Consider the following 16,195-nt stretch of genomic DNA (forward strand, 5'->3'; position numbering starts at 1 on the left):
ATTCTTTTATCTTGTCTTACAGGACCTGCCTTCCATCCGTATGATTTGGGCTTTCTTTAATTTCTCCACTTTGTTTTTTCAAGTGTGAGGACCAAATTCAGATATAGCATTTTAACAGAAACTCACTACTGTTTTTTGTTTGTTTGTTTTTTAAATTATTTATTTGTTTGGCTGTACTAGGTCTTAGTTGCAGCATGCGGGATCTAGTTCCCTGACCAGGGATCGAACCCGGGCCCCCTGCATTGGGAGCATGGAGTCTTAACCACTGCACCACCAGGGAAGTCCCCTCACTAGTGTTTTTTTATTGTGTCATGGTATTGAGGAGGGCAGTTTTGTCATTTTTTTGGAATTGAAAATTTCATTTCGTTTTCCAGGTAGTTTTGATACATGTCCCATAAGGGTACATTGATCTAGAAAATGAAAAACGTGCAGTTTTTTTTTAAATCTTGTAGTAGTGTTTCATTTTCTTCATCTGTATAATGGTGATGTAATAATAGTATGTACCTGAAAGGATTGTTGTGAGGATTTAAATGAGTTACTACATGAAAAGTGCTCAGGCTAGTGTCTGGTACTTAGTAGGTCCTTGATAAGTGTTAGCTATTAAATCTTAATAGTGGTAATAGTTTTTTTCTTAGGCTATAGCTCTGTGGCCACAGTATTTGTTTCCCTCTTCTTAAAGGGGTTATATAAATAAATACTGGTACTATACTTATAGTTAGTTCTTTGGAGATTTGAAATGCACACACAAAAAGCACATGCCAGGAAGAATATTAGGATGTCATTTGTATTCAGTTATTCATTCAACAATGTGGAGTCTGTCGCTTGCCAACACCCAGTATACCGAGGTGAGCGGTTCAGTCCCTGCCTCAGGATGCTCACAGCAAGGTGTGGAGATAGGTAAACCACTTTTAAAGCATCATTTAAATGTTTCTACATGAAAGCAACATCTCAACGTGTTTCATTTTTGTGTTGATGAATAAGCAGTGCTTACCTTCACTAATATTAAAAGGAACGCAAATAAAATAATCTTTTATTTTCTGAGCCTCAGTTTATCCAAGTGGCGATAATGACTGTTTTCATGAGAATGCATTGTAACATGCCTAACAAAAATTGTTAATTATTTTCATGTTTGTAAGTTCTTAAATCCGATACAGTGGTTTTGAGACTCTTAGGAGTAGCCTATACATCTTATAGTTGGCGTGTTCAAATAAGGAAAAAGTTAAGCTTGATTACCTTGCTTCCGTTAACAAAGGGTCAGTTTGTTGAGGATACACAGTTGTTGAAGGTAGCAGATAGGGAGTCCACATTTTGTTTGCTTGTCAGCATTTAGATTTGGAAATGATAGTGTAGTTAGATGTTCCGTCATGTGACTTGGGCATCAATTCTCTGGAACTGAAATATTTGTAGAGTACTTTTTATGGCCCAAGTGATGTGTTGGCTGCTAGAGTGGCAGGACAAGGTCTGTATCTCAAGCTGCTTACAACATGCACAGTACAATATGTGTTGTAGCGATGCTGTGAAGGATACTGAGAGAGGAAGGATTAACTGCATGGGAACCCCCATTTCCAGACCCATACTGTATAGGGTCTTGGTTCGGGACAGTTCACTACCTGTTTGGGCACTTGGTTCAGGACAGTTCACTACCTGTTTATTTAAAGGCTTTTTAATATGAAAGGATCAGACTATTTTATATGAAAGAGAAGGTTACTTGGATTGTGGTTTTAATTTTATTTTTAACAAGTTCCCTTACTTCAGAGTTTAAACTTTAATAGCATTTTAAATTGTAAGAGTAATATGTGCTTATAAAATATTCAAACAGTTCAAAAGTATATCAAATAAAAATGAAAGTATCTCCACTCTCCCAGGGTAACTCCTATATTAGACAGTTTAAGCAATTACTGTGGTAAATAAACTTGGATTTTAAGTACCTCGTGCTCTGAGCATTTACCCTTTCTGTTTAAAGGGAAAAAATAAATTTCCCTTTTCAGGTAAGTACTCTGGAACAATGGAGGTTGTCTAGGAACTGTGAAACGGAAGGTAGCTAGTGGATTTCGGGAAGTACATTGATCAGTTAGATTGCTGTGTCCTGTAGGGCTTTTTAAGGATTTATTGACACACTTCATCAAGGTATTTGAGAGAGTATTCAGGGAAACCTAAGAAATTCTGCACTTCTTTTCCCTTCCTTACACATTCATACCTGGTCAGAAATTACAGCTTGAGTGGGATGTCCCTCCACAGAACTCAAATGCACACTATCTATCATGTTACTTAGTGCGACAGTAATGTAAAATGGGAAGGATTTTTCCTTTTGGTTTCTTTCTGTGAGGGGGCTCACCCAACATATTTTATCCTATGTCTCTTCACCTCTCCCTTATTTCAACTTCCACTTACTCCCCAGTTCCCTACATCATTCTCTTAAGAGAAAAAATAAGTTTTGTCCACTGAGTCCTCTTTCTTACTTGATTTAATATGTCTTAGGCTGAATGTTTCTCACAAAAATACTTTGCATTCAGAATTAGCCCATCAAATCATTTCCTCATAGACCCCTGCACAGACTGCATGCCTTCTACCATGGGGCTCCCTGAGGTCAGAAAACCCAAGTCTGCTTTTGGATTAGTTGTCATGATTTTAGAATATAAGTCCCCACACTCTGCTTTGGAAAAGTTATCCTGGTGGTGATTTTGTACCATTAAAAAAAAAGATCCTACTTTTGGTTCACACAACCAACCAACACAGTGGGACAGAACTTCTTCTACTGTTCCAGTCGAAATATGGTCCTCCTAAGAGTACATCTGTTTCTCTAATAAATCGGGGGGTTATATACGTGCCCACACCTGTGTATGTGTATACCTACATGGATATATAAAAATTCTAGTTGCACCCACACTGGAAATGATAGCGACTCATCCACACAGTGGGTGTTAAGGAATTTGTAACCTGCAGTGCTCTTTCTTACTGGTAACGCCATCCTGCTTGGGGAATATAGAACAAGCCCAAACAGTAATACTGACAGAATTCGGAATTATGATACAGTGCAGCCTTCACGTAATTCTTTGTTGAAGAAGTTAGGGCCTAAATGTTAAGGCTTATTGTTATTCCGAGTTGATAATCTCTGCCTTGCTTTAATAATTTTTCCTCATGCCTGGGTAGCCCGCGAGTTGCACAATAATCACTCACACAGCTTTGTAATCAATGCCCAAAGTAATAGGATTCCTCTGGCCACCGGCAATTAATAAATTTGTGTCTTTTTTAAAACACTAGCAAGTCGGGCCTGAAATACGACTGACTGGCTCTCCTCATTTGCATATTTATTGCAGTGGAAAAATTCTTACCAGATGATTGATGCTGAGCCTGCCTCTTGAATTCCAAGCAGCACATTATTATGAAATGAAAAATGCCGGCCATACAGTTGATTAAAGTTGAAGACAGTGGAATCGGTGTTTTTTAAGATTGTGGGAGAATTAAAGGCATATTTTAATGGATGTTGACAAGAAGTGAACTAACAAAAGCAAAGCAAAGGATTTGCTTGAAAAGATTTAATCAAACGTCTTTCTTGGGGGATTAATTGCCGGGGATGACTGCTGCAAGTGGCAGGCTTGTATGGATTTGAATGAAAAGTATTGTTCTCAGGCCAGTATATCGTGTGTCCTTTTGACCTGTAGTTTAGCTGCAGTCCTAGAGTTACTTTAGAAGGAGGAAAGAAAAAAAAAAAAAATGCTCTTGCGATCTGTATATTCTACCTCAATGTATATATCTGGGGTAATAGGAATGTGGGAGTTTATATTACTTGCACATAAATAATTGTATGTTTGCATATTTACTTAAAAAATAATGGTGTGGATATTTAAAAACCGATAAGGTGAGCTTTATTTTACTTTATACATTTGCTCTTCCCGTTGCCCTCCATCCCCTTGCCAGAAGTTTTACTTATTGGCTTATAATCTAATTAATGAACTGTGTGCCCATGTCCAAACTTATTCTCTGCCTACAATTTTGTTTACATCGAACAGCCTAGATGAATCAGGGAAAAAAATAAAGCTGTTAAGTGAAAATGGTTTTTAGATTGGTGACATTTTATATATAGAATGCTTGCATATGGGTAGCATGTAAATGAATACTTAATATAGGAATGTATGAATACTAGTTCAGTCCTATTGCTGTAGATCAGAACAGGCAGAGCTAGAGATTTTCACCATGGGAAAGACGCTGATTTTGTGATAGTAATGTACTTTCTCTTTCTACAGCATTAAAAAAATTGGCAGAATACCTTAATATATAAAAGCATTTGCTATTTTTCACCTTAATTCTGTAAGATAAGCAGGCAAAGGATTATCTACATTTTATAGATGAGACCATTGGGACTTGAAGAGATTAAATTGGTCCACTCAGTGGAAAATGACTAGTTGGTGATAGTGTCAGTTAGGATAAAGGGCTCCTGACCCTTAGTAAAGTACTCTTTCTTTTTATTCTCTACTTGGGAAATTATTCCTAAAGCCAGTGCCCAGGTGCTTGGGTTGAATCTTGGTAATAAGGTGAGGCATAGGTCCTTCTTAATCTCCTCTTAAGGGAAAAGCCTCTGGAAATGGACCATGTAAGACAAAATAAGCATATATGTCCTTGACGGTCGCCATTTGTTTTGTGGCCAGGTGCCCTAACTTCTTCAACAAAGAACTACGTGAAGGCTCCACTGTATCATAATTCCGAATTCTGTCAGTATTACTGTTTGGGCTTGTTCGTTTGAACAAGAAGAAAGTATCTGCAGCTTTTGTTAATTTTTAACTCTGACGCTAATTGGGAGAAAAGCTAGAGGTGAACTAGAAACTGTTGATTCCATTCCCTTTCACATTCATAGGGTTGAACAAATAGAATTCAGCCCTATATGAATGCTAAAGAGAGTTGCTTGTTTTGGTTTGGTTTTTGGCTGCGAAGAATTCACTATTGGATTTGAGCCTCTGGGAGAGAGTCTTTCCTCATCCTCGTCAGCTGTGTCTTCCAGGAGGCCTACCGCGACCAGCAGAGGATTGCTCATCGTCTCTTCAGGTTTTACATAAAATTTTACTAGAAGGAGATGTGGCCCTAATATCACAGAGAAACGAGAATTGGGCTCTGGCTTCTAAATCTCTTCGCAGGAGGTTGTCCATGTGTTGGCCACTGGTGACTTGACTTTGATAAACTTTTTTTTTTTTTTTTTTTTTTTTTTTTTGGTGGTTAGCAGCACAGAATTGCAGATTTCACCTCTGGTAGGCCTCTTGACACTTTGATGCATGGTGGTGCTATCCCTGAATGGAGCTTAAATACTTTAGGGCTACTTTCTGACTGGGTGAAGGGGTGTATAAAATGAGAACATATGAGAGAGTATTAACAGAAAGGCACACTTTGATTTACTGATATTGGCGCTCTGCTTTCTTGTTGGATTGATATGCTGTCTAATATATCTGTGATGGATTTTTTAAAACTGACTTGAACAAAAAAAAAGGGCTTGTGTAGCTACTTGAAAGTGGCCCTTAAAAGTAGTAGTCTTTTTGTTGGACGTTTTCAGAATTCTTGGTTATGTTACATTAGAGAGTCAAATTATGACTTGCTTGTTGGGGGCAAGCAGCCATAAACATTATGAACTGCTTTGCAGCTTCTTCCCTGCATGGTTCTTGATCTCATATTTTAGATCATGGACACATGGTACCTAGAGGAAGAAAGGGACAGGCACTTGATTTTCCTGTTCTTATAATTTTTTATTGTGGTAAAAAGACACATAATGTGAAATTTACCATCCTGTTTTAAGTGTACAGTTCAGTAGTACTAAATATATTCACATCGTTGTGCAGCCAGTCTCCAGAACTTTTTGATTTTGCAGAACTAAAACTCTATACCCATTAAACAACAACTCTCCATTTCCCTCTTGCCCCAGCCCCTGGCAAGCACCGTTTCTGTTGCTATGAATTGGGCTACTCTAGGTACCTCATATAAGTGGGATGATACAGGATTTGTCCTTCTGTGACTGGCTTATTTCACTTAGCATAATGTCCTCAACGTTCATCCATGTGGTAACGTGTCAGAATTCCTCTCCTTTTTTTTGTTTTTTTTTGCGGTACGCGGGCCTCTCACTGCTGTGGCCTCTCCCGTTGCGGAGCCTGTGCTCCGGACGCGCAGGCTCAGCAGCCATGGCTCACGGACCCAGCCGCTCCGCGGCATCTGGGATTCTCCCGGACTGGGGCACGAACCCGTGTCCCCTGCATTGGCAGGCGGACTCTCAACCACTGTGCCACCAGGGAAGCCCACCTCTCCATTTTTTTTCCTCCTCTCCATTTTAAGGCTGAATAATATTCCATTGTTCTTTTGGACTAGGCTCCAGGTTGAAGGAATGTAGACGATTTTTTTCTGTAGAGAGATAGACTGGGATGGTAGAATTATTACTACTTTGGTCTTAGGGTTTTTTTAAGGTGTTTTTAAAAATTGTGGTAAAATAGATATGACATAAAATTTACCATTTTTAACCATTTTAAAGTGTACAGTTCAGTAGCCAGTACATTTGCATTGTTATGCAACCATTACCACTGTCCATTTCAAAACCTTTTTCATCATCCCAAATTGAAACTCTGTGTCCATTAAACAATAAGTCCCATTCCCACCTCTCCCCAGCCCTTGGTAACCACCCTTCTATTTTCTGTTTGACCATTTTTTTAGATATCTCATGTAAGTGTAATCACACAATATCTGTCCTTTTGCAACTGACTTATTTCACATAGCCTAATATTTTCAAGGTTTAGGCTTGGGAATTTTGAAGACTACTTTGCAAATGCAAAATTGATTTGTAGTTTCACTTTGGAGAACATGGGCTCTCAAGATGTAGCTGTTTCTAGAAAAGGAGGTAAAAACAATGGTTCATATTTGCACAGAATTTGGATGAGAGGAGATTTCGGCATTTTCATGGGCTTCCTTCCAAGTATTAGTGTCTCTTCTATTTTCTTAAGGTTCTGGCTGTAACATAACTCTCAGAACCTTAGCTATATGGAATCTCTGTTTATAATATTCAGCTCTTTTCATAGATGATCATTTGTGGTAACCTAATATTTGTAGTTATTTGTATTCTCTGCTTTCCTCATTACTTTAAAAATTTACATGTTCATATACATAATTTTGCATTATCCCAGTTACACACTTAGCACATTTAAAGTAATTCTTCTCTTTAAAATTATTATATCTTTATTCTTTTTATTCTTCTTGCCTACTTCTCATCTTGTTTGTGCCTAATCCATTTCCCCAAAACTGTCCGAAGAATAATTGTGTTACTTTTTTCTTCTTCATGAGAGTAACTTTTTATTTTTATATTTGGTGGAAAGGTTTTTTTGTTTGTTTGTTTTGTTAAGATTCAGAGTAACAGGTTGAGAACCTGGGTTTAGAACACAAGGCATTTTGGATTTTTTTCAGGTAATATTTAGGTATTGCAGGTCCCCCCAAGTGATGTGGATATGTACTGATTATAAAAGTATTAGAATGTGGAATTTAGAAAAGATGTGGTCAAGGATCTTCTGTTACATTTAAATAAGCAAGTTGTATTTATATAGTCCTTTCTTTTTTTTTTTTTTTTTTTTTCTTTTGCGGTACGCGGGCCTCTCACTGTTGTGGCCTCTCCCGCTGCGGAGCACAGGCTCCGGACGCGCAGGCTCAGCGGCTCACGGGCCCAGCCGCTCCACGGCATGCGGGATCCTCCCGGACCGGGGCATAAACCCGTGTCCCCTGCATTGGCAGGCGGACTCCCAACCACTGTGCCACCAGGGAAGCCCGGCAGGTGGATTCTTAACCGCTGTGCTACCAGGGAAGTCCCTGCGACGGGTCTTAGTTGTGGCATGCGGGATCTTTCATTGTGGCTCACGGGCTTCTCTAGTTACAGCACTCAGGCTCCTCTCTAGTTGTGGCGCGTGGCCTCCGGGGCATGCAGGCTTGGTAGTTGCAGCGTGCAGGCTTACTTGCCCCGAGGCCTGTGGGATCTTAGTTCCCTGACCAGGGATCGAACCCAAGTCCACTGCATTGGAAGGCGGATTCTTAACCACTGGACCACCAGGGAAGTCCCTGTATAGTCTTATACAGAGATTATTGGAGGAATGCAAAGTAGCTGTTGGGTTATTGAGTTCCTTCTGACCAATCCGCGGAGGCTTTCTCAGGTAAGCTCTTAGCCATATGTTGAAATGGAATGCTGCAGTGTGATCTGTTTGGAGAACTTGTCTGAGTCATGTGTTGGTGTCCCGTTGATGAAATAGGTTGAGATGTAAAATAGTGAGGAAGCTACTCATGCTGCGCAAGGTAGAAGCAGAAGAGATAGAATCAAATTCATAAAAATCACTTAAACTGAAGTTCGTGTGGGCTGAAGTTAGTCTAGAATATAAAATAAAAATGAATGTAGGGATTGCTAAATGAGAGTAAGGATGCTTGTGAGAAGATTACAGTTACTTAAAGGAAAGTGGGAAGGAGTGATCGAAGCATAGCCAGAGACAGATGGACAACTGTTAGTGATAAGAAGTATGGAAACCACAGGATTTAGCAACTGACTGAATATATTGAATAAGGGCTCCAAAATGTCAGTGATCTCCTGTGAAAACATTAGACAGAGGTGAGAGAATCAGACAAAGGAGAAGTATTAGGTTGGAAGAAAAAAGTTTTGTTTCTGACATGGTGTTTGAGGGAGTGATGGAGCATCCATGTGAAGATTTTCTTGGCAGTTGCTGGAAATGGGAAAGTTTGATTATAAAGCGAGATGTCTGAGTGCTGTCAAAACTTAACTAGTAGTTGTTATCCATGTCTATTTAGCTCCTTTAGTAGGATTTTGCTGATAAAGAAGGTAAGAGTTTGGTTCTCAGAGGGCCAGATTTTATTCTGAAAGTTCTTGGTCATAGACTTTAAACTTAATCCTGACCACCTTTATTACACGTGCATCCTTTTGGTCGTGAGGAGAATCAGGTGAGAACATATTCTTGGTGTGCAAAATTTTAATATACAGTTCAGTACAATGGAACCTCCATATCCTTGGGTTCCGCATCCACGGATTCAACCAATTTTGGATCAAAAATACTTGGAAAGAAAAAATGTCAGAACGTTCCAAAAAGCAAAACTTGAATTTGCAGCACTCTAGCAACTATTTACATAGTATTCACAACGATTTTTATAGCATTTACATTGTACTAGTTGTACGTAATCTAGAGATGATTTAAAGTATGTGGGAGGATGCGTGTAGGTTACATGCAAATACCAGGCCCTTTCATATAGGGAACTTGAGCATCCATGGGTTTCGTTATCCTGGGGGAGAGCTCCTAGAACCAATCCCCTGAGGATACCGAGGGATGACTGTACTGCAAACAGTAAGTCATTAACTTGGGTTTCTATTCGTGAACTGGAACCTTCCTTAAGGGTATGTGTTGGGAGATTGAATGAATGAGGTGGTAGCTCACACCAGAGGCAAAGGAGATCTCCTGGGGGAGGGTGGTGGTGGTGGTGGTGGTAGGGACCGCAGGACTAAGCTGTGCTCTTCAGAAGAGAAGGAATTGCTTAAGGAGTTGATCAGTAAAGGGATAATCCAAGAGGTCAATGGGTAACCTGCAGAAAAATATCTGAGAAAGAAACACCAAAGGAAAAAAATTATTGGTTATGATGACAGGCAGGGAAGGAGTGTGTCAAACTTTTTAAATTTAAGAACTCACAGTTTACTGCAGACGCTCTTCTAAGTACCTTACACATTGTTACCTTGCTTGTTCCTCACAACGACCCTATGAGGTAGGCACTGTTATTATTTCCTTTCAGGAATTCTGTATTTCAGAGAGTTTTCAGTCCCGGCGTACCCTGTGCCCACCCCCTCAGCCAGTACTGCTCAGGAGTCCAGCGTCATAGGCATCACCTACTTTGGAGAACTGTAGATAATTAACTGTTCCTTCCCTCTGCTTTATTTCCCAGGTCACAAGGCACTTAAAGCATTGTTGAGGTCATTGGTAGATCTTCAGGAAGAGTTGCTTTTCCAGTATCCAGACACTAGATATCTAGTAGATGGGACAAAGCCCAAAGCAGAAAGGTAAGGAGGGAATGGAACTATGGAATTGCTTATTTTCTTTTCATCTGAATGGTTTCCCATTATTTATGGAAAAGAAAGTCACGTCCTTTCCAGGCAGATACCGGACCTAATGTTAGTAAAATGGAAAGAGCCTCTTACGTTTAATTGGTGGCCAGGATGACACATAAATTGGGAATTAGGTTTTGGATTTTTATGCATAGTTGTGCCTAAGCTTCTTTGTAAGCTTCTGCAAAAATCTTGCCTTCTTTTTCGATCTAGTGAGATTATAGGTGAAAGCACATTTTTAACATGAACGCTTAATTAATGTTTATGAAGCACTTTGTTGCCCATACATGGAATTACCAGTCACAACTGTCGACTTTTCAGTGAAGGAAGAAGCAGTTATTGCGAAGGGTGGAAAAATTTCAGGAAATAGTAGAAGAAAACATTTTTTCCCTTCCTGAAATTATCACAGTTGATGAAGGTTCTCCTCTACCTCCCCCCTTTGTTTGAGCCTTCTTCATAGGGTACCTGCCTGTTGTTTTCCGTTGGGCTTCCCCTCTGCTCCATACCTTTCTACTGAATTAGTTGGAATGACAAAGGAAAGGAGCTCACATTTAGTAAGCACTTCCTGTGCGCTGCGGTCGGTAGTCCAGGCAGTGTAGCTGGCTCCGTAGCTGTAGGCTCTAGTGCTCTCTCACACAGTTGAGGGTATTACAGCCTAGCTCGGATTCTGTGGCCTACCTCTTTGAGTTTTCTTCACATTCTGCTTCTCTTCGTTTGGTTCAACCAATATTACTCAGCTTTCCTGAGTAGTTGGTTACAGGGAGACATATTTCCCTTATTGATTTGGGGATTGAGGTCATAAAAGTATGATTATATGTTTAATTTTTAAAGACCCTCCTGTAGCAGTATAGGCCCGGTTCATGTGCATTTCTAATAATGTTTTTAACAACCTCATTTATTTTTATAGTTGGCTTACTTTTTAAAAAATATTTTGAAACCATCTATTTTTATATTTATTTTAAAAGATACATGAATTTTTGTTTGACCTCACGAATGTTTTCTTCCAACAAAAAAGCCGTCCTCACGTCTCCCGTGCTATTTAAGATGCAGACAGCATAGGGAAAGCCCAAATACTCTTGACTGCATGTGGGCCTAGGTTTCTTTTGTTTTTGTTTTTTTTAAATTAATTAATTAATTAATTAATTTTATTTTTGGCTGCATTGGGCCTTCGTTGCGTGTGGGCTTTCTCTAGTTGCAGTTGCATGGGCTTCTCATTGCGGTGGCTTCTTGTTGCGGAGCATGGGCTCTAGGTGCGTGGGCTTCAGTAGTTGTGGCACAAGGGCTCAGTAGTTGTGGCTCGTGGGCTCCAGAGTGCAGGCTCAGTAGTTGTGGCGCACTGGCTTAGTTGCTCTGTGGGATGTGGGATCTTCCCAGTCCAGGGCTCGAACCCGTGTCCCCTGCATTGGCAGGCAGATTCTTAACCACTGCACCACCAGGGAAGTCGCACGCCTAAGTTTTTATTTAGGTAACGTTTATTTACATTGGACTCAGTGTTCTTACTGGTTTTCCAGTGAGGAGGAGATTTCCAGTGAAGATGAAGAGCTCATAGAAGAGAAGCAGCAGCAGCAGAGGAGGGCCCCAGCAAAGAGGAAGCTGGAGACTGAGGACTACCCCAGCTTCATAGCGAAGCGCTTCGCCGACTTCACTGTCTACAGGAACCGTACGCTCCAGAAGTGGCATGATAAGACCAAGCTGGCTTCTGGAAAACTGGGGAAGGCAAGTGTGTGCACTCATGTGTGTAAGGCAGGTCATGGCAACCTGAAGCAGCTGTGAGAAATTGGAAGTACAGCTCCCTTATATGGATGATGCCTCAGTGTCATAGTAATCAGTCACTTCTGTAGAAAAATTTACTGAACCCTAACGCTAACCCTAACCCTAATCCATTGGGGTTTATACCATTCAAGCGTGGGATTTCAACTTTATTAGAAAAAGTATTTTATTCTAGAAGTTGTGGTCTTGTAAGTGTTGGAAATACAAATACTTTAAAGAAATGGACTTTAAAACAATTATTATTAAAGGAGCAGAGGTTAATCTGTGGGTATAGGAAACTAATATGACCTGCTTAGGGACTAATTTTTTTTTTTTTTTTCTGAGAACAGTTAGAACCATTCACAAACTCAGTCTTTAACAGCAAGTCCCTCCTGGAAGGAGGATTGTCTGTTTCTCTGCTGACACAGAAAAATAGGGAAACCAACATAGCTGCCTTCAGCAGAGACTTTCCATGTTATCTGACACTGGTTAATGTTGTTGCAGGGTTTTGGTGCCTTTGAACGTTCAATCTTGACTCAGATTGATCATATTCTGATGGACAAAGAAAGATTACTTCGAAGGACACAGACCAAGCGCTCTATCTACCAAGTTCTTGGCAAACCTGAGCCGGCAGCCCAGCCTGTCCCAGAGAGTTTGCCAGGACAGCTGGTAAGAACTGTGATGCATGGTGATTATGGGAGCAGTTTCTAGGAGGCTAATTAACTGAAAAATCTTATCATCTCCTTGTAGGTATTCCTCTGGGTATAAGAAGTCAGTGAAAGAAAGGGAAAAAAGCACTACTTTCCTAGATTGTTGAGAAACTGAGAATATGTGGGAGGGGAAAGTTTTTAAAAAATAAAGCTATTATTGTGTGTAGCCTTCTCTTAATTTTGAGTTTGATCTGAGTCTGGTCATGGAAGCATTTGTAATCCAATTTTTTTTTTTTTAATAAAATTTTTTTAATTTATTTTTGGCTGTGTTGGGTCTTTGTTGCTGTGCACGGGCTTTCTCTAGTTGCGGTGATCAGGGGCTACTCTTCGTTGCAGTGCGCAGGCTTCTCATTGCAGTGGCTTCTCTTGTTGCAGAGCACAGGCTCTAGGAATGTGGGCTTCAGTAGTTGTGGCTCACGGGCTCTAGAGTGCAGGCTCATTAGTTGTGGCCCACGGGCTTAGTTGCTCTGCGGCATGTGGGATCTTCCCGGACCAGGGCTCGAACTCGTGTCCCCTGCATTGGCAGGCGGATTCTTAACCACTGTGCCACCAGGGGAGCCCTGTAATCCAATTTTTTAAATTCAGTTTTAAAGTTTTTTCTTTAGAAATGCCAGTATCGAAGCAAGCGTGTACTTTAGGCTTTCCTTTGGATGTTTAGACGCTCCAGAAGAGGATCCAGAATTGAAATAGGCAGATTCTTCTGTCTAAAGGAAACTCTTTTATTTATAGTAGGAATATATACTTAATATATTTTTTAAGTTCAGAAGAATTTAAAATGAAAAGTAAAATTCCCCCTAGTCTAAAAACTCCACTCCTCAGGTTTAACCAATGTTCATAGTTGTAACACACTTTCAGGTATTTTCTATTTGTATATATAAATACACACACATGCACGCACGCACGCATATAACACGTACGCACTTATAAAAATATGGTTGTCTTTTTTTAACTAAATGGGTTGGATATATATATGTGTGTGTGTATAAATATATAAAATGTTATAAACTATATGTAAAATCTTACAACTTTCTTAATTATTCTAGATACTTTTCCATGTCATTACATGGAGATTTACCTCATTTTTCCTAATGGCTAGAGTATTCCATTGTATGGATGTGTACTATAACTTATTTGAAGAGTGGATATTTATGTTGTCTCTAGTTTTAGAAACAGTGCTATAGGAAACATTCCTGAGCATTTTTATTTTTGTATTTGTGTGAACATATGGATAGACTTCTAGAAGTGGAAATGTTAAATCAAAGAGAGTATGCATTTAAAATCCTGATAGATGTTGTAAAATTGCCTCAAAAAGGCTGCATTAATTTCCAATCCCACCAGCTCTGTTTTCCTACTGAAGATTGCCAGTTTTAGAGGTGAAAAATGGTGTCTTCTCATTTTAATTTGCATGTATTTAATTAGAATTAGATTAAACATATTTTTATATAACTGTTGACTGCTTGTGTTTTTTTTCTGTCAAGTGCCTATTAATGTTTTGCCCATTTTTCAATTGCATTGTTTTTGTTCTTCAATTTTTTTTAATTAATTAATTTATTTATTTTTGGTTGCATTGGGTCTTCATTGCTGTGCGCAGGCTTTCTCTAGTTGTGGCGAGCGGGGACTACTCTTCGTTGTGGTGCATGGGCTTCTCATTGCAGTGGCTTCTCTTATTGTGGAGCACGGGCTCTAGGCACGTGGGCTTCAGTAGTTGTGGCATAAGGGCTCAGTAGTTGTGGTTCGCGGACTCTAGAGCACAGGCTCAGTAGTTGTGGTGCATGGGCTTAGTTGCTCTGTGGCATGTGGGATCTTCCCAGACCAGGGCTTGAACCCATGTCCCCTGCATTGGCAGGTGGATTCTTAACCACTGCACCACTAGGGAAATCCTTGTTCTTTAATTTGAAGAGCTCTTTATATCTTAAGGAAAATAGTGCTTTGACTGTTATACACATTATTTATAGTAGCTGAATTACTTTGGTAACCTCATTGGGATTCACTCCTTCTCATTGATAAAGGAGATCCTTCCTCAAGCCCCTGCCAGTGCCCACCTGAAGGACGTGGATGAAGAAATCTTTGATGATGATGACTTTTACCACCAGGTATGATTTTTACACTCTTTTCTTTTGTTATAAATCAGGCTTTAGCATTTTAAAACAGCTGATAGAATTCTCTGACCAAAAGATAGCTTACTTTGGAAGGATAGAGTCAGATAGGGAGTTAGAACTCTAGTGTTCAGAATTGACTTACTGTGTAGTTCTGGATTTATTGCTTTACTTTTATATTTTTCCTTTTGAAATGAATATAGCTACAGCTACGTTGTTAGTTGATGCAGAGTGTGAATTATTTGTAAAACAGTTTCAACTTCTTTGCATCAGGTGGTTTATTCTCTCTCAGCAGCTTTTGATGATGTTAATGGAGGATTTTGTTTGTTTGTTTGGTTTCTTGTCCTATTACTATTAGATAAGGATATGGAGCTGAAGGGCCGGGATCCCAGAATTCTTGAATTGCACTTCTGGTTCTATTAACCTATTAAGTCTATTCTCTTAAAACTTCTGTGTATGTGTGCATGTTCACATCAGTTAAGTATTTATATTTATTGAGATTGTCTGCTACTGTTGATTATAATAATAGTGTAGTGCTTTGAAGACAGAAAGAATTGCTAGAGATTGAAATCTAGTCCCGTTCTCAATATCTCTTCACAAACATTTCCCCCGTTCTTTCCCTGACGCTGTGATCTGCTGTCGTGCTGCTCTTTTTGATGATGGTGGTGACCGTTAAGGTAGACTAAACACCTGGGCTGTTCTAAAGAACTAAAATAATTTCCTGTAATCCTGGGTCTCTTGTTAAGTCATACTTCTTAATGAAATGTGCTTTAGGATGTACCCTCTAGCTCTGGAGAGTTGAGGATGCTGCTCAGCAGTGATAAACCAGTTTTGATTGAGCCATTATTTTATCAAGGTGAATTTTTTTTCCTCTGCTGAATTTTTAGTGTTAACTTTTGCCGAAGAATTTACAGGTGCTTGTTGGAGGTTTAGCTATGACGACAGTACTGTGTAGTATATGGAATACGAAGGAAGGAACTTAGGAAAATTACCCTGTGAAGCAAGTAGGACAAGTGATTCTATATTGGGGATGCCTCTGGTTTTGCCCTAAAAAAAAAAAAAAAGAGAGACTTTTTATTAATCTTGCCGTTCACTCTGTGATGTTCAATAAAATTATTGCTGTAAGTCTCAAAAGTAATGATGAGAGGGTATAGGAAAGAGGATTGATGTGGCCCGAGGTGTTCCTAGTCAGAGGTCCTGATTCTTTTTTCCTTTTCTTCTCTTATTATATCCATTTGTCAGAAGAGTAGGGGATTCTGTTTTGTTCTAGAGTGTCTAAGGAAGTACCTGATATGGGATATTAATGCTGTATAATTGTGTGAGATCATGGGAGACAATCAAAAATATTCCAGTCTTCATTAATTGAAGTGTATGTTGTTCAATGGAAAGTGCATCATAAATTAAATAGGCTTAATAAAATAAACTGAAATTACTGGGGGGGGGAAGTTGCTTCTACTGGCAATCCTTAGTCTGAAAGATATATATATATATATATATATATATATATATATATATATATATATATATATATATATATATAT

The 16,195-nt window shown here is 39.3% G+C and overlaps 1 protein-coding gene across 3 annotated transcripts in view; it reads left to right on the plus strand.

Annotated features, from left to right (window-relative positions):
- AATF (apoptosis antagonizing transcription factor) overlaps positions 1-16,195 on the plus strand; it is a 98,991-nt gene that overhangs the window by 26,783 nt on the left and 56,013 nt on the right. For all 3 annotated transcript variants that reach the window (XM_029211920.1, XM_029211919.1, XM_029211921.1), the window contains exons 5-8: positions 9,940-10,054; positions 11,611-11,815; positions 12,353-12,517; positions 14,568-14,651. In XM_029211920.1, the coding sequence (XP_029067753.1) occupies positions 9,940-10,054; positions 11,611-11,815; positions 12,353-12,517; positions 14,568-14,651 (569 nt within the window). The remainder of the gene's footprint in view (positions 1-9,939; positions 10,055-11,610; positions 11,816-12,352; positions 12,518-14,567; positions 14,652-16,195) is intronic.

The sequence above is a fragment of the Monodon monoceros genome, unplaced genomic scaffold, assembly GCF_005190385.1.
Source record: "Monodon monoceros isolate NGI ecotype Baffin Bay Population unplaced genomic scaffold, NGI_Narwhal_1 Super_Scaffold_9, whole genome shotgun sequence".
NCBI classification, from domain to species: domain Eukaryota; kingdom Metazoa; phylum Chordata; class Mammalia; order Artiodactyla; family Monodontidae; genus Monodon; species Monodon monoceros.